This window comes from Mus caroli, unplaced genomic scaffold (assembly GCF_978045245.1).
Source record: "Mus caroli unplaced genomic scaffold, Mus_caroli_1 scaffold_15, whole genome shotgun sequence".
Classification (NCBI taxonomy): Eukaryota; Metazoa; Chordata; class Mammalia; order Rodentia; family Muridae; genus Mus; species Mus caroli.
In genome coordinates, this window is record NW_028227270.1 from 79,034,330 (window position 1) to 79,053,091 (window position 18,762).

At 42.0% G+C, this 18,762-nt stretch overlaps 1 protein-coding gene across 4 annotated transcripts in view; it reads right to left on the bottom strand.

Moving 5' to 3' along the window:
- Positions 1 to 18,762, bottom strand: part of Hivep1 (HIVEP zinc finger 1) — a 136,913-nt gene that overhangs the window by 52,125 nt on the left and 66,026 nt on the right. For all 4 annotated transcript variants that reach the window (XM_085831150.1, XM_085831148.1, XM_085831149.1 and 1 more), the window contains exon 3: positions 11,970 to 12,023. In XM_085831150.1, the coding sequence (XP_085687276.1) occupies positions 11,970 to 12,023 (54 nt within the window). The remainder of the gene's footprint in view (positions 1 to 11,969; positions 12,024 to 18,762) is intronic.

Below are 18,762 nucleotides of genomic sequence, written 5' to 3' on the forward strand. Positions count from 1 at the left end.
CAGGGAATACAATATCCTCTTCTGATTTCTGATTTCTGCAGGCACTACAGGCATGTTGTGCACCCACACACATGCATGCAAAATACCCCACACACAAAATTAAGAATTAAAAGAAAGAAAGCACCTAAGGGCCTTTTACCTCCTATATTTTACACAGCCCAGGGTTTTGTGTTCTAACACAGTGAGGACAGAGGGGTTAAAGACACTTATTTTATACTGAAGTGCCAAGAACGCTTTGTCCCTTCTACCACGAGGCTCACCTGCACTGGTAATATCAAGTCTGTCACTTTCAAGTCAAAAACTATTGACAGAATTCACATATGATACTTTCAGAAATCTGGCTCAGGTAAACTAAGAGTAATATTACTGTAACCCAAGATTACTGCATTGTATTTTATACAGGAGGACAGATCCTGAGCCTGATTTTCCAATTGAAAATCTTTGCAGGACACATGTAAGTTATCTGGATAATGCACATGAGAAGTCTGTGTGCAGTGTACATGAGAAGTCTGTGTGCAGGGCACATGGGAAGACTGTAGCCACCTGCTGCTGTTGTCCTGGGGCAGTTTGTTGGGCAGTCTCCCAGACTTCTGCACCAAGGAATGAACGGCTCTTCAGCAGTGCGGTGTCTTCATGCAGGAAGGCCTGGGTATAAGCCTGAGGGCTCCCTTCGGTTCAGACTTGTGCCTTTCTTTGAAGCGTTCAAACACTTAGACAAAGAATGCTGATACAAAAATCAACATTTCTTAAAATGAAGGAACTAGCAACTTTATAAGGAAACATGGTTGATTTGTAGTATTTAATATTATGAGAGTAGGATTTATAAACTTATTTTATTCTTTTATCTGAATTTGTTAACATTTAGTAACATATTTTGAGTAAATAGTCTTACTTCACATTCATCTTTCCCTTTTGTACCCCAACTCCTCCCAGAGAGCCCCTCTTCAAAACCTGCAATACCTTTCATTTTTTTATCATATTCTTTAAAATTTCTAAAATATTGTAACAATAAAAATGAGTATTATAAAAGTTGTTTGATATAAAACATCAATTGAACAGCCTTATGTAGATGTTCGTTTACAGCAATACTAAAAGTACATATGTTTTCCTCAATATATATTTTAAATGACTCCAAAAATATTAACTGTATGATATTTTTAAAATATATCACTATTAGATTTTTAATGAACATAAATAGATAAAAGTCTTTTTGTTTGTTTTGTTTTTAGTAGAGCTTAAAATCTTGGCTCTTATTGTGGTACAAACACAAAATGAGAATAGTTTTTGGACATTGGAGTTCATTGTAATAAGGCTGTACTTGAATGTCCCTCACATCACCAAAGGATTTTACCTCTATAGTAGATAAGCTAAGAGTTGACAGTTCTGCTGCACCAAGGAATGAATTGTAGGCACGATTTTTGGATACAGATTTCCTGCTACAGTCAAAGCTATTTGATTTGAGTGATTGTCGTCATTCTCAGCCAGCAGGGAACAGGTTACATTCATTTAAGAAATGATGTCTGTATTAAGATGGTCTATCCATGAAGTCATTCAACAACTGTTTCAATGAACAATGGTTCTACTTGGAGGGTGGCACAGACGTTAGGTGAGGGTAAGATTCTGGTTCATTGGCTGTGATGATTTTAAAAAAGCATTCATCTTAGAATAGGAGTAACTTATGAAGTCCTCTTCTTCAAAATTGATACAATAATTATAAATATCAAAGCCTTCAGTCTCACTCTTTGCTGTTCTCTTATAAGCCACCTCCCAAATTAACTGTTTACATTTCTTTTGGCTGTGTAAATAATTTTCAAATATGTAAGCTGTTCTGAAAACCATAGTACAGTATAAAAACATCACATAAACAGTCCTTCTAATAGAGAGGCTGAGATAGGAGATGCATGATTTCAAGACCATTATGTGGCACACAGCAAGACACTGTCACGTACAAACAAGCAGAGAGTGTATATGGATTGTACAATATTGGACCTATTTCTTCCATTACCAAACTAGAGAGACCACGGGATGACAGCCAACAAATTTCTAATTCCTCATATTTTTGAATTTCAATGGATTAGGATATGTTGGTAATATTAATTTTCATATTAAGAGATATTAAGGAAAGTTGTTACTTCCTGCTAATTTTCTTATTAGAGGTGGAATTACATTTGTGTGGGTTTGTTGAAAGATTACTTTCTTGCTTCTTCTAGGATGTAGTTTCATTCTTTGTGTTGGTATTTTCCATCTATTATCCTTTGTAGGGCTGGATTTGTGGAAAGATATTGTGTACATTTGGTTTTGTCATGGAATATCTTGTTTTCCCTGTTTATGGTAATTAAGAGTTTTGTTGGGTACAGTAGCCTGGGCTGGCACTTATGTTCTCTCAGGGTCTGTATGACAACTGCCCAGGATCTTCAAGCTTTCATAGTCTCTGGTGAGAAGTCAGGTGTAATTCTGATAGGTCTGCCTTTATATGTTACTTGACCTTTTTCTCTTACTGCTTTTAAAATTCTTTGTTTGGTGCATTTGGTGTTTGGATTATTATGTGACAGGAGGAATTTCTTTTCTGGTCCAATCTATTTGGAGTTCTGTAGGCTTCTTGTATGGTCATGGGCATCTCTTTCTTTAGCTTAGGGAAGTTTTCTTCTATAATTTTGTTGAAGATATTTACTGGTCCTTTAAGTTGGGAATTTTCGCTCTCTTCTATACCTATTATCCTTAGGTTTCCATTTCTCATTGTGTCCTGGATTTCCTGGATGTTTTGGGTTAGGAGCTTTTTCCATATTGCATTTTCTTTGACTGTTGTGTCAATGTTTTCTATGGCATCTTCTGCACCTGAGATTCTTTCTTCTTTCTCTTGCATTCTGTTGGTGATGCTTGCATCTATGACTCCTGACCTCTTTCCTAGGTTTTCTAACTCCAGGCTTGTTTCCCTTTGTGATTTCTTTATTGTTTCTAGTTCCATTTTCAGATCCTAGATGGTTTTGTTCCTTTCCTTCGCCTGTTTAATTGTGTTTTGTTGTAACTCTTTAAGGGATTTTTGTGTTTCCTCTCTAAGGGCTTCTAGCTGTTTACCTGTGTTCTCCTGTATTTCTTTAAGGGAGTTATTTATGTCCTTTCTAATGTCCTCTATCCTCATCATGAGACATGATTTTAGATCTGAATCTTGCTTTCTGGTGTGTTGGGGATGTCCATGATTTGCTATGGTGGGAGAATTGGGTTCTGATGATGCTGAGTAACTTTGGTTTCTGTTGCTTATGTTCTTACATTTATTTGCCTCCCATCATCTCGCTATCTCTAGTGCTACCTGCCCTGGCTATATCTGACTAGAGCCTATCCTTATTGCGATCCTGGTTGTGTCAGAACTCCTCTGAGTCAAGCTGTCTCTATGATCCTGTGATTCTGGGATCCTAGGATCCTGAGATCCTTGGTGTGTCCAAGCTCCTGGAAGTCAAGATGCCTTTAGGACCTTGAGATCCTGGTGTGACCAAGCTCCTGGGGATCCTGTGATCCTCTGATCCTGGGTGTGTTAGAGCACCTGGGAGTGGAGCTGCCTCTCGGTGTTGTGGGGCTGGCTGCAGAGCTTGCGCTCATGGTCTGCTCAGGGCACTGGCCAAGATAAGTGGATTTATAAACTCTACTTAAAGTAAATTCTCATTAAATGTGCTCACCAAAATTCATTTTTCCTAATACCACAACTTTTCAGTTGAATACAGATAGATGTGTGCGAGTTTCCATACAAGACTGATATTGAAAACCAGGCCCATCCTTTTAAAGAACTTGGATCCCAGGTATTTGTCTAAATCATTACCCTAGTGTTTCTTCTATGGACATGAATATTCGCTATGTAAACTGTTAAAGATGCTCCAATTTTCAAACCCAAATGAGTTTTTCAAGTGTTTTTACTGTATATACTTTCTGTAGAATGTTTTAAAAAAGCATTTTTATCTTACCATGAAGTATATTAACATTGCGTTTTAATTTAATGATATTTTAATTTAATGATATCTGCCCAACGTTTCCATTCTGCCACCCAAATTGCTATCCTCCATGAGGACTGTCCTTCTTGCTGATAATGTTCTAATTATCTTCATTATTATACTCAGCACAATATTTTTAGGAGAATGCCCTTAAAATTAAAGCAGTAAAGCACACTCTAGTCCAGATTAGCCATCACCTTTAAAAATGAGTTTAGAAAACAATTTGAAAATCAAGTCACCAATTTTTTTTACTACCTAGAAATTCCTTTATATTATAAATGTCTTAAAACAAAACATAACATTTGGGTGTGGGTAAGAAAGTCTAGTTTTCTTCCTTCCACTCCACCTGGGGTCCAGGATCTAGTGACCTGCTTCCTGCCTGGCTGTCCTCCTGTCACTCCCTTCTGAGGTACACAACCTTGGCTCCAGCTCCCTGGTAACTGAAGGATAGTCTGGGGTCAACCAACCCGGAGCAGTCTGCATGCTACTTGGTTACTCCCTCCATTCTCTGTCTTGTTCACTCACACAAACCGCTCACCCCTGCCAGCCTTATTTCTTGCTCACATACAGAAAGATGGTTTATGGATGTTCTTTTTTAAAACAAAAACCTCTGGCAACTAGAATACAGTGTGTCAGAAGGAAAGCAGCCCTGCTGGGAAGAACTGGACATAGGATAACCCCCACAGGATTTGTTGAGAGAGAGTAATATGCAGAAAAGATGCAAACTGACCTAAGAAAACCCACTTTTGTCTGTACCCAAGTCGGAAGCTGAAGCTTAACTTCTGTTTCTTTGTTTGTTGTGAGCCTGTGTGCTGTGAGCCACACAGCAGAAGTGTGGAACTACACATTGACCATTTGAAGCACTCAGGGAACATCTGTGAAGTCTGTCTGTCCTCTCCTTTCACCTCTGTGTGCATGCATACTGCAGGTTCAGTTCAGGTCATCAGGCTTGTGTCCTGGGTCTGCAACCACGTGTACCTGCTGAGCCACTTCACTGGCCAACACACAACCTATTCAGTCACCATTTTATTGAACCCAAGTGAATAAGGAAAAGTAAAACCATAGCAATAATGCAAAGAGCAAAAAATAGAACCTTGATTATTCCCAACTAATAGGACAAAACCATACCAATGTACAGACTTTCAGAATAAGGAAATATTCAGGTTGATGATTAGATAAAAATCTATCTATAGAATTACCTGGCATTTTATCTTCAGACAAGAACTAAAAAGTATTTTTTAGTAAAACAGAATTAAATAAATATGCCAATTAATTTAAAAATTTGGGGGGAGGGGCTGGGGATACAGCTCAGTAATACACTTACCTGTCATATCTGAGGCTCAGATTATATTCCCCAGTATCAAAATAATAAAAAAATAAATTTAATGAAGGGGGCAAAACTAAGTACAGAAAGCCCTCCCAACCCCCAGCATGTACACGTAAGATCTTTATGAAGAAAGTGGAAGATATTACCAGCAACAAAATCCCCCAAGCCATCCCCATCTATATGAGCAGGGGTCAATCTATGAATACGGCTCATTTACCTCTCCTAATCCAAAAAAGAAAAAATCCAAATAATTTATTCCTACAGAATATTAAAATGTAAATAGTTGTGAAAAAAAATTTCTAGTGTCAAACACTGAAAACCAAAGGGTCCCACTACAGTTCAGAGCCCATGTACATGTCAGTATCAACACATACAGACAAGGAAGAGAGAAAAATCTAATGAACCCAGTTATATAATGCAATTTAAGAGACACAAAAGACAGAAATTTCCATAGTGGTCTCACGGACTATAACACATGCATTTATACCCCCCTGTTTAGTACAGCACTTTTAGAACAGCTATGGAAGTGTGGGAGTTTTGAGCAACTGGTAAATGGCTGAAGAAAATTTGAACAGGAAAATGTAGTATACACAGAGTGAAATACTATTCAACCATAAAGAGAATAAAATCCCATATCTGGCATAACCTCAACAGAATAGGGGGTCATTATGCTAAGTGACATAAGTCAGGGATAGAAAGTCCTGCAAGTCAAATGTGAAACCTGACCAGTACACCTCATGGTCACCCAGTGAGACATGAGCACGGTTACACACGCTGGAGGACAGAAAGGAAGGATGGGACAGGGCCAGCCAGTGTATGAACTACAGTGGTCAGGTGCCAGAAGGTGTGGTGTGCTAGCCTACATAGTAAGGCAGCTACTGGTAACAATGTGCCTTTGCCCAATTTACTTAAATCTTACACATATTATCAAAACACAAGCTACTCCAACAATGTGCTACCTAGGAAACAAATTCAAGCATTTTTTTTTTTTAAATCTCAAAAAGCTCTTTAAGCTCTCACCTTCCTTACTCTCATCTCTAACCCCCCCCCAACACAGCCATGGACCGCCTCCCTCTTTCTACCTTCTTTCTCCCTACCTTCCTACAATAAAGCTCTAAAACCAGAAATAATAAAATAAAATCTCAAAAAATAATGAAAAGAAACAATATTGGCAATGACTATTCACTTCAGAAAATAAATTGGAAGACTATATTAAAACAATTAAACATATTTGAAATATTTTTACATTTATTTAGTGTGTGGTGTAGGGGGTGTGCTCCCCAGTGCATGGGGGGAGGATGGGTGGGTCTGAGGTCAGCCTGTGGGAATCAGTTTTCTCCTTCTGCCACGTGGGTGGTGAAACTTGAACTCAGGTCATCAGGCTTGAAAAAAGTTCCTTTACCTGTTGAGTCAACTCACCAGAGTTGCTTACTGGTATTAAAACAAAAACAAAGACAAAACAAAACAAAACAAACACCCAAAAGCCAAAACTACAACCCTGGATAGTATTTTAAATCTGAATGTGGAAATCTCTTAGAAGAAAATGGGGACCAGGTTGTAAGATTATGGCAGAGAATTTGTCTTACTAGAAACAAACCCCCAAATGACAAAGCTGGCCATGGATGCAGGCAGAGGGTCGAAGCACGGGGGGGGGGGGGGGGGGGGGGAGATGCTGAGGAAGGGAAACCAAGTCAAGAATTCATGTGTATTCAAAGGCACTGTGAAAGTACACACGGCGCTGGCAAAATTCACAAGGAGGAAGACAAACTAACACTAGAATTAGACTTCTGGGGCCACCCAGTGTGGCCAGCGTACCCTGTTCCAAGCTCCTATCTAACTATAACCTAATTTAGTGAATAAAAAGCCCAACAGAACTTACTGCTGCAGCTGAACCACAACACAGTATTGACAGCCAATTGAACAGACTCCCAGCTCCCACACTCACGTCACAGGGCTCTGGGTACAGGGCAACCTGGAAATGGGTCTTTGCTCAAGTAAATTGAATGTGTTCAGTCTTCTGGTGTGTGTGTGTGTGTGTGTGTGTGTGTGTGTGTGTGTGTGTGTGTGCGTGTGTGTTTTAAGCTTAGTCATCAAAGAAATAAAACATGAAACAGTTTTACATCCACTCACTCACACTGGGAGCCTAGAAGCACTGGGAAGGATCACCTCCAGCCTGGATGTCACACCTGCAGTTACCAGGCTGTCCTAAAACTTCATAAAGGAACAATTACATGTCTACACTGCTGATGAATAGCATTGACCACTATTTTAAAACAAAGCATTAGACTGATTCAAGAAGCAGCATATGACCTGAACAGGCTGTGGTGACGCCTGCCTGTAACCCCACTAGGAGACCAGCAGGAGGGTCACAGCTTCCAGGTCAAGCTGGCCACATGGAAACCGATCTCCACAAGAGAGTATAGCACTATCACAAACACTTACACAAAGACACAGGCTACCCACTCGGAACTGATCTGTTTCTTCTGTTACTCACGTTCTAGTACCATGTTGGTAAGAACATTTTGTTTAAATGCTATCTGACAAATACTGTGAAGAACAGTACAAGTTAAGAATGAGCAAGCATAATTTATAGCTAACTTAAATGTTATGCTTAGAAATAATTCCCTTCTCACACAGTCACTGTTGTTCTGTGGTAGGCACATATTAAATACATTTAGTCTCTCTGGAATCTGCTTCACTGTCAGGTGGGAAGTAAGGAGCCAATTATGCCCTCCTCCAAATGATTAAAAAGAACAAGTGGACAACACCTAGGGAGGGGAACATGGACATTGAGGGATGGTGTGACCACCTCAGGTGCACAGCTACTTCCAAACTGTTTAAATTAAATCAATGTTGACTAGTGTTTATCTATAAGCAGATAAGATGCATAGAATAGGTACATTAGCATTATTCAGGTCCCTTCCTTATCCCACTGGCTTGTGACTGGCCAAATCAGGGTCTAAGCTGAACATTATTTAGTCTTCCTTTTTTTTGTTAAGTTGCTTTTTTAAAAAAGGTTTATTTATTTTCATGTTCACTGGTGTTTTGCCTGAATGTATGTCTGTGTGAGGTTGCCAGATCCCTGGGAATTCGAATTACAGACAGTTGCAAGATGCCATGTGGGTGCTGAGAATTGAAGCTGGGTCCTCTGAAAGAGCAGCCAGTGCTTTCTACCTCTGAACATCTCTCCAGCCCAATTTAAGTCGCTTCCTTATCCTACTGATTTATTACTATCAAAGTCAGGGTCTACATTGGACATATTTGCCTTCCTTAATACACTTTAAAAAAAAAACAAAAACCAACCAACCAAACAAACTGTACTCTGATGCATGGACAAGTTCTTTGTCGGGTTTGGTTTTGAAGGAGCCGCACTACGCAGCCCGCCGCTGAGCTTCAGTCACTCATCCGAACCATAAGCAGAGTGGTGTGAGAGAAGGGGTGGGGTGGGCCCAGGACCAGGTGAGAATCTGGCTCTTCCATGGCCAGGAGGAGAAATTGCTAGTTATCAGCATTTTAGGACCATTTACCAGAAAGTGTAAAACAAAAGGCCAAATCAAAATAAAATCAACAAAGCAAAAACAGCCTTGCTCATGTTAGAAGTTTCCAGACAGCCTGGCATCCTGATGCCACACCATCATTCAAAGCCAAGTAACTCCATTTCCTATGGCCTCCTTTCACAGAACAAGTGGGTTGTCTTCATGTAAAATAGGTAAGTCAACAAGAAAATAGCCATGAGACTTCAGCACTGCTCTTAGGCAAAGCCTTCTCCTCCTTGTGCCCAAGGAGAGGAGCTGCTGTTCTTACTTCCATGCTGAAGGAGCTGTTTGCTTTCACCTGCCAGGACTTCTGTGTAAAGAACTAAAGGCAGCAGCTACAGAGAGCAAACTGCACTCACTTGTTATTCACTCCAAGAGTTTGGCCCCAGCGCCCCCTGCCAACTAGAGCTGCTCAGTTATAGTTACTCCGAGGGAGGCTCCCTACCCAGCCTCTTCCCTCCGACCTCTGTGGCCTTTCCTCTGTGAGAACTTTTTGGCCAGGAGAAAAGCGGGGAACACATATGACATTAGTTCTGCATGGAGCAGCTCTTCCCACTCCTGGTTGTGAGCAGAGCTGGCTGCAACAATGTCTGAAGGGGCCTCAGTCCACTACATACCACAGTGTGGTCATAGCAAGGGGCCTGTCCTAAGTCCACTACATACCACAGTGTAGTCATAGCTAGGGGCCTGCCTGTCCTAAGTCCACTACATACCACAGTGTGGTCACGGCAAGGGGCCTGTTCTCAGTCTACTACATACCACAGTGTGGTCATGGAGCAAGGCTGGCCAGGTATCTTTCAAGGGGACAGCATGACTGTAGTAGTGTGTACACTTTCTTGTCTGGCTTTTCTCCAAGAATCATCAAGGGCCAGATTCCTACCTGAGTTCTCAGGGAGCAGCAATGGGGGAGGTTTAAGGCAGATACTAACTCTGCTACAATGCTACACACAAATAGACCCAAAGCTGCTACAAGGAACGGAGACTCAGAGATTAAGTCTTTTCTCTGAAATTGCCCAGTTAGTTATCAGTCTAGACTTAAATAGAATAAAAAGAGAAAAAGGGGAGAAAGAAAGAAAGAAAGAAAGAAAGAAAGAAAGAAAGAAAGAAAGAAAGAAAGAAAGAAAGAAAGAAAGAAAGAAAGAAAGGGAAGACGGGAAGGGAAGGGAAGACGGGAAGGGAAGGGAAGACGGAAGGGAAGGGAAGGGAAGGGAAGGGAAGGGAAGGGAAGGGAAGACGGAAGGGAAGGGAAGACGGAAGGGAAGGGAAGACGGAAGGGAAGACGGAAGGGAAGGGAAGGGAAGGGAAGGGAAGGGAAGGGAAGGGAAGGGAAGGGAAGGGAAGACGGAAGGGAAGGGAAGACGGAAGGGAAGGGAAGACGGAAGGGAAGGGAAGACGGAAGGGAAGGGAAGACGGAAGGGAAGGGAAGACGGAAGGGAAGGGAAGACGGAAGGGAAGGGAAGACGGAAGGGAAGGGAAGACGGAAGGGAAGGGAAGACGGAAGGGAAGGGAAGACGGAAGGGAAGGGAAGACGGAAGGGAAGGGAAGACGGAAGGGAAGGGAAGACGGAAGGGAAGGGAAGACGGAAGGGAAGGGAAGACGGAAGGGAAGGGAAGACGGAAGGGAAGGGAAGACGGAAGGGAAGGGAAGACGGAAGGGAAGGGAAGACGGAAGGGAAGGGAAGACCGAAGGGAAGGGAAGACGGAAGGGAAGGGAAGACGGAAGGGAAGGGAAGACGGAAGGGAAGGGAAGACGGAAGGGAAGGGAAGACGGAAGGGAAGGGAAGACGGAAGGGAAGGGAAGACGGAAGGGAAGGGAAGACGGAAGGGAAGGGAAGACGGAAGGGAAGGGAAGACGGAAGGGAAGGGAAGACGGAAGGGAAGGGAAGACGGAAGGGAAGGGAAGACGGAAGGGAAGGGAAGACGGAAGGGAAGGGAAGACGGAAGGGAAGGGAAGACGGAAGGGAAGGGAAGACGGAAGGGAAGGGAAGGGAAGGGAAGGGAAGGGAAGGGAAGGGAAGGGAAGGGAAGGGAAGGGAAGGGAAGGGAAGGGAAGGGAAGGGAAGGGAAGGGAAGGGAAAGGAAGGGAAGGGAAGGGAAGACGGGAAGGGAAGGGAAGACGGGAAGGGAAGGGAAGGGAAGAAGGGAAGGGAAGGGAAGGGAAGGGAAGGGAAGGGAAGGGAAGGGAAGGGAAGGGAAGGGAAGGGAAGGGAAGGGAAGGGAAGGGAAGGGAAGGGAAGGGAAGGGAAGGGAAGGGAAGGGAAGAAGAGCGAGCTGGCCATGGATAGACAGACAGAGGCCTCTACTGGCGTTCTAGTTTGCTCTTTTTATTCTGTCAATAGACTACTCAAATTAGGAAATATAATAAGGAAATGGAAACACTAAATCATGAAAATGAACACTAAGAGAAACGTGATCTTCTCCCCCAACGTTAGAGAGATGCCACCCTCTTGCTCAGAGACCTTGCTGGGAGGACACTCCCATCCATGCAGAGCCCACCTCTCGCAGATTTCAGTACCTGGAAGACGAGATATTTTCTGCCTTAAGATCAATTTTTGCATCTCGATTTGATTTTTAACACAAATTATGGCCACTGTATAGTTCATAGCAATACAGTCCAGTGCTCTCCCTTCCTGCCACTCCAAAAGTATATCCGCCAAACATTGCCCAATCCCATACGTGTGTGTTTACACATATTCATAGCCACATATAGGAGGCCATACCCCTGACCTTTTCCACATACACGGAAAAATAGTTTATATACTGTATTTCAGATTTATTTTTCTTATTTAACAAAGTTATCACCGTCCTTTGAAATACTTAACAGTTTTTAAATCCTGCCTGAGTTTCTTCAACCAAGCATGCCTGTCTTACAGCAGAATGCACATGTGGATCATGGTATCCACACGCCCTATGCGATTATGTGACAGGTTCCTGCAGCGCTCCCAAAGGAGCAGCACCCTTGACACGGGTACCAGAGAAACACACTGACGGTGGTGCTGAGATGGCCCAGAACGTCCCGAACTTCAGCACCAGCTTCTGGCAGGGAAGGCATAATTCTGAGAGATCCTACGGGCAACTCTGAAAGAATGACGTCACACAAGGCTGATTTTTTTTTTTTTTAACTTACCTTTTTTGGAAACTTCTGCCCCGTTAAGCTCTTTTTGTGCTTCTTCGATTTTGTCTGAGGAAAAGAGAAAAGAAGAAGCACATGTCAATCATAACAAATAAGGAATATGGTAGAGCAGGCAATGACTCATAAGCAGTAACAGACATGTAACGCACGGAAACCATTTATTTGGGAAAATTTTACTATTAAAGTGAGAATACTTCCCTTCAAATCTGCAACTCTGATCAATTTGTAGTTAGGAGAATGTCCCTAAATTATTGTCACCATAATGCAAATTACTACATTCTTATTTGTTCGTTCCCTCATTCACTTCAAAAGACAAGGTCTTGTATAGCCCAGGCTGGCCTCAGACAGTGGAAGATAGCCTTGAGCTTCCGCTTCCACCTCCAAAGGGCAGTGGGTTTTGGTACTCACCTCCACGCCCAATTTACTTGGTGGTAGAGATGAACCCCAGGGTTTTATGCATGATGGGCAAGAACTCCATCAGCTGAGATAGACCCAGCCTCACACTGCATTCTAGATACTCAGTTTTATAACTATGAAGTATTTTTGTGGGTTAAAAAGTATGTCTAAAAAATAATCACTTTCTTCTATATGATGTGTACCCAACCAACCCAGGATCTGTTAAAACAAATGCTCACTAGATTGATATCAGTGTGACTACGCCAGATGGTGCCTCGGACTAACAGTCTGAGTGTCCCCCAGGGACAATCTTTAGTGGAGCAGTGTTACAAAGTCCTAGAGTATTAAAAAGTGGGAATACTTAGTGCATGCAGGCAGGGGAGGGGACAGTCTTTGCTCTCAGAGGGACTGTGGTGGTTTTCATGGGCCCCGAGTCAGTTCTTGAAAGCAACACTGTGCAGAACAAGCCTGGGTGCTCCCCAGCCTCTCTGCTTTTCCTATGTGAATCCACCACGAGGAGACCCCCAAGATGTGATCTACCATGAAGTGCTCCAGCACACTGTGCTGACTGGCCAGAGGCCAAACTGGCTCTAGCAGAGCCAGCAACTATACTATGTAGACTTTTAGTCTGGAACTGAATCAGCCTTCTCCCTTAGAAGAATCAGCCTGATATATTTCACTACAGTGACAGAAAAGGACCTAGGACAAAAACAAGAAACAACGCTAATGAAAAACTGAGACAATGAATTGAAGAGAACTGTGACAGAATACTGCCTGCCCCTTGACAATGCCAGAGAGTATCTAAAAATTTAGAGGATAGGCCGACCAGAGTGAGTGGGGCTGACAGGAGCAAACAGAGGTCCTGAATTCAAATTCCCAGTAACCACATGATGGCTCACAACCATCAGTACAGTTACAATGTACTCATATACATAAAATAAATAAATAAATAAATCTTTTTTAAAAAGTTAGAGGATGTGTCTAAGAGACAGCACAGAAAGTCATCATGGAACTACTGAATAAGTACAAAGCTTCAAAGGCGGGTGCAGCCCAGAGGCAAAACCACCTGGGCCAGGAAGGACTGGACCTGGAAGTAAAAAGAACCAAGGCAGGTAGAACTGGAGAAATAGTGGTAAAGTGTTAGCCCTGGGTTCAAGCCTCAGCACTGCAAACACAAACAGATGGACTTGACGAATGTTACAGTATAGGGAAGTAATGGGAGTGCGGCCACAGGCTCTGCTGGTCAGTCTGTGGCTCTAGGCAGAACCAGGTTTTATAAATACACCCATGGTCAGCTCTTTCTGAATGTTATAAGGTTGTATAGACTTGACGATGGTGGATATAATCATTCAAGTCCAACGTCAGACCCAATGCTGATGACAAAGGGCACAGACTTCCCAGGGTACTACTCTGTACTCCATTAAGCACGGTGCCAGTAACAGCATAGTGTTTTAGATATCTCAAAGTATAATTTAGATAAATGCTCTACAATGTTGTGCCAAGTGGACGATAGCCTCTGGCCTCTGCCAAATGACACTAGCCCTGGACTGTGTACAATACAGAACCTATCACTCTTAGCCAGGGAGTCCATGGCCTCTGGCACAGGACCATACTCTAAATAAATTAAAGAAGCATTCCCCACTAGGGTCCTTTACCTCTGCTGTAGCTCCCCTCCCACCTCCTGCCAGAAAGAAAGGCAGAGCTCATACCACCTTCAGTTCACTCATCAAACATCCTCCAACTGCTCAGGGCTCATACAGGCACAGCAGGGACCACAGAAGGCAAGGAACAAGCTAATGTAACCTTGGAGGCCTTACACTGCATTTCCATCCTGAGGAATGGATGCACACACCTGCTCCCCAAAACCATGTCTGTTTGCTTCCTGCTAGTGATCATCAGAAGGCAAGCACTAGAATCTTGGGAAAACACAACTCTCTCTCTGTGTGTGTGTGTGTGTGTGTGTGTGTGTGTGTGTGTGTGTGTGTGTGTATGTGTGTGTGTGTCTGTCTGTCTGTCTCAAAGCATAACATGGTACCTGGGATTGGAACATGTTTAATGCATGCAAGACCCTAGACATACCCCAGGCACAAGAAGAAGAAAAACCAAGAAGAAAGGACTTTGAAATTTTCCACAAAGAAACGATAAATATTTGAGGAAATATGTATCTTTTAGCGATTTTGAACATTATACAATGGCCACCTAGAAATACCATGTTGCTTCACAAAGATGTATAATTTACATGGTTTTGTGTAACAGTTAAAACTTAAAATAAATAAAACTAAGAATAATGTAAAAATGTAGAACCAGCACTAAGCATTTTTTTTTCAAACAAACAAACCCGAGGGCGAGGGCGAATCAGGATAAGCACAGTGACCAAAGCAGAAAGGCTATTTTTTAAACAAAGCATTAAGTACATTGTTGATATTTAAACTATAAATAAACAAATCATATGACTTAAAAACATAGCCCTTGAGAAACAAGGGTTTATTACCAAAGAACTATTATTACTATGCCAGCAGTTCATCTAAACCTTAGTAATAAATAATGATGTATATATTATATGTAGTCACAGTTGTAATAGCTGTGTTTCTAGAGTTTATGCACATGTAATTTGACATTATTTAAGAAAAGCGGCTTTTTATTAGTGGATTCTACTGTTGCTCTAAGCAACAAAAACTTAAGATTTAACAAATACTTTAAAAATGCTTATTTAAAATACCAAGGCTAGTCATCTCTATATGGTTATTTAGGATGCTGAGGTTGGCCACATCTGTGTGGATATTTAGCATACTGATGCTGGCCACCTCTGTATGCACGTCATACAATTCCTTACAAAAATGACCCTGATCACAAAATACTGGACTTCATTTTTCAGTTTTCAATTCGGTTGCCTTTTGTCTCGACAATAATGCTACACAGACTTGGGCCCTGACTTAGAATAACTGTATTCAGCACAGGACACGTTCACCTGCAGCCCCAGTTCAATAGGCGAAGAACATCTTCAATTAGAGAACTGGGAGAGCTTTGCTTCTGTCAGTTTTCACAGAGCGTCCTCTTCACACCTAACCTGCGCTTTACAATCCTAATAAGCAGGATGTACTTTCAACACTAGCTCTGAAATTTCAGATCATGGCCATGTATTCTGTGTTTATAGTTCATACACGATAATTTGCCAATATTTAATGGAATATATACTTTTCAGTGTGACCCAGAACAAGAAACACAGTTTTACATTCTATTCTTTGAGGAGGTGGTGGGGAGAACAATACTAACTCAGCAACAAACGTGTTCATACACTGTCCTTCCCGTCCTTTACTATTAAGTATGCAAAGCCCTGTCCTCAGAACACTTCCTTCAGGACTCAGTGGTGGCTGCCAGCTGCAGCCTGACTTCATGATGAAATGGAGCATCTTTAGTAATGGCAACATCCTCTTGATAGTCAGCTTCATGGCATTTAGAACCGTGAAGGAGACAAACCTCTGTGCATGTCTGGATAGCCTTTCCAAAGAGGCTTTCTGCAGTGGAAGGATCACCATGAATGTAGGCAGTTATCACCCCATGAGGTGGAGCCATGGACTAAATAAAAGGAGAAAGTGTCCCCTCTCTCAGCTTTCTGACCACCGACACAGTGTCACTAACATTCTGCCACATCCAGCCACATGTGCACATACTCTTCAACATAAGGAACATTCCTAGTCTTTGCTGACCCCCTAACCTAGTGCATCTGCCATTACTAGCAACTTCTCTTAACTTACAAGCTCTATATCTCCATGACCTCTGGACCGATGTAGGGAAGAGAACCAACCCACTCTGGCAAACGTAAAAATGGAATTCTAGACTACTGATGTTTCATATCACAGAACAGTGAAATAAATGAGGAAAAGAAAAAACCCGTAATTCCAACTCTGAATTAATGAACCTAACTAATATGACAAACTGGAAAAGAAAGATAGACTATGATCCAGTTATCAAAGTGACACAGGAAGAACAAAGCCTGACCAGAATGACTTTGCAGACCACATGAAGACAATTGGAGCAATGGAGGGAGAAAAAAACTAACTGGCTTTCAGTAAAGCTCCAGGCCTAGAGGTTTGTCACATTCTTTCAAAAGTAAAAAAATCCAACACTTTCTAAAGAATTCCAAAAAAGAACATTCACAGGTGTTCTGACTTACTTTCCAAAGCTAATATAAAAACCAACACTTTGAACAAGTTTTATATGAATATAAATCTATGCCAAGAAGACCATTCACAGCACAGATAACCACACTAAAGTAACGCACCATAAACTCATCGCTCATCAACAGCATAATACAGGTTGAGCATCCCTCAACCTAGCAGAGTGAAACCAGACATGTTTTGGATTTCGGAATTCTTTTCATATAGGTGATAAATCTTTAAAGTGACACTCATGTGTAAACACAAGATTTATTGATGTTTCCCACACACCTCTTACACAGCATTTATAGGTCACCTGCATGTCACATGAGATTTACCATATGGAGTCAACTATGGAATTTTCTCCATGATGATCATCATGTCTGCAATGTTTCCAATTCTTTAGCCCTTCTGACCTAAATTTGGGGACTAGACATGCTTAGTCAGTTTATAATTTTGTAAGAGCAACAGGATAAGGAGAGAAAGTGAGTTGCATAACATCCAAGTGTTCGTGATTAAGTCACATCTCTCTGTACTCTCAACAAAAGCCTGAATACTAACTAGAAATAGAAAGGGCACCTGATGGGAGTACCTAGCATTCTTAACACGCGTATCCAAAGAGATGAGTCCAAATTTATGATGTCCCCTCCTCCCAAAGCCCTTAAGGGAGTCTGTCCTGGAGAGTCCCTTCCCACCCCACCCGACTCTCTTCTTTCCTCATCCAGCTGTCTTCCCTGTCTTCCTGTTTCCCTCACTAAATTCCATCTACTCAGCAGAATACAGGAGACCTGAAGTCACAGCCATGTAACACATTAAGTACTGCACATGCATTACCAGTGGCCTGGAAGGAGTCACATGTATAATGGGGGAATAGTTAAAGAAACCTTCTATTCGCCATCATGCAGCTTCTAAAAGTGGTCCTTAAAAATACTTACTCAAGGAAGATACTCAAGGTATGTTAGGTAAAGGAAGATGCTGTACCACAAAGATGAATGTGGGCTTAGGTATCAATGGGCAGGCAGGCCAACCATACATAAGCACTAAGACACACACATCTGAGAGTAGTACATTAACATGTTTTCTGGCCTGGGTCATGGAGTAGTTTTATTTCTGGTTTTTCAGAAACCTCCAGGCTAATTTCCAGAGTGGGTACAGCAGTGTCCACTCCACTCCTACCCAGTGTGGAAGGATCCCGTTCCCCTCATCCACCTCAGCAGTTGCTGGTGTGGTAGTTGTGTTTTCCATTTGTATATTTTACTAGTTAATTAATTAATTAATTAATCACTTTACATTCTGAGCTCGGTTTTCCCTCCCCTTCCCTCACACCCAATCCTCCTCCATTTCTGATCAGAAAAGGGAGGCCTCCCCAGTATATTAGTATTTTTCATTTCACCCTTTACATTTTCTTCAATTACTAAATTACCTATAATGAATAGCAATATAAAAATAAAACTTTTAAGTTCAATAAAAATTAATCCTATCCATGTGTACCAGTGTCAGGATGAAAAGTGCTGCGGGCAAATAACTGAAAGACAAACACACAGGTCCTGCTGTGTGGGAAGGGACAACATCCACAGAGGAAGGACACTAAGGCTGGGGAGAATCAAGGACTTGGAAATGCAAAGAGGCGGGAAACAAACCGTCCAGGGTGGGCAGCAGCTTGGACACACAAATGTAGAAAGTAGATGGAGAGAAACCAAACTCAGGGTATTCTTACAGAGATGGTGGTTAACACAACAGAGTCCCTGCATGCAGAAACGGAACTTAAATACACTCACTCAGAGCACAAGATCTTGGAAACCGTCACTCTCCTTTAACAATGACACTGTTAGAGAAAAACTAGCCAAGACCAGGGAAGGAGAGACACTAGGGCGGGTGTCAGCCAGCCCTATACTAAATTCATTTTCTAGCTGAAAACGCAATGTCTGAGAAATATAAAAATTAAAGATTCAAGTATTGAACTAGCAGGGTCTAAAGAGATATTAGTCTCTAGTGACAGTCTCTAAGTTTCAGGAACATGGATGATGGCTGTGAATGAAGTAGAATAGAGGAGACAGGCTGACTGGGTACCAAGAAGTTCCTTTCCTATGACAAAGACAAAAAGAGAGTCATAGAACAGACAAGAATATTCTTTGTGAGGCGCACTGCACTGGAATTTCCAATCACAGACACCAAGTCAGACCACATGTCTATTGGCTATAGAGCTTTCACCAAGTCTGTCTCAGTCTCCACAG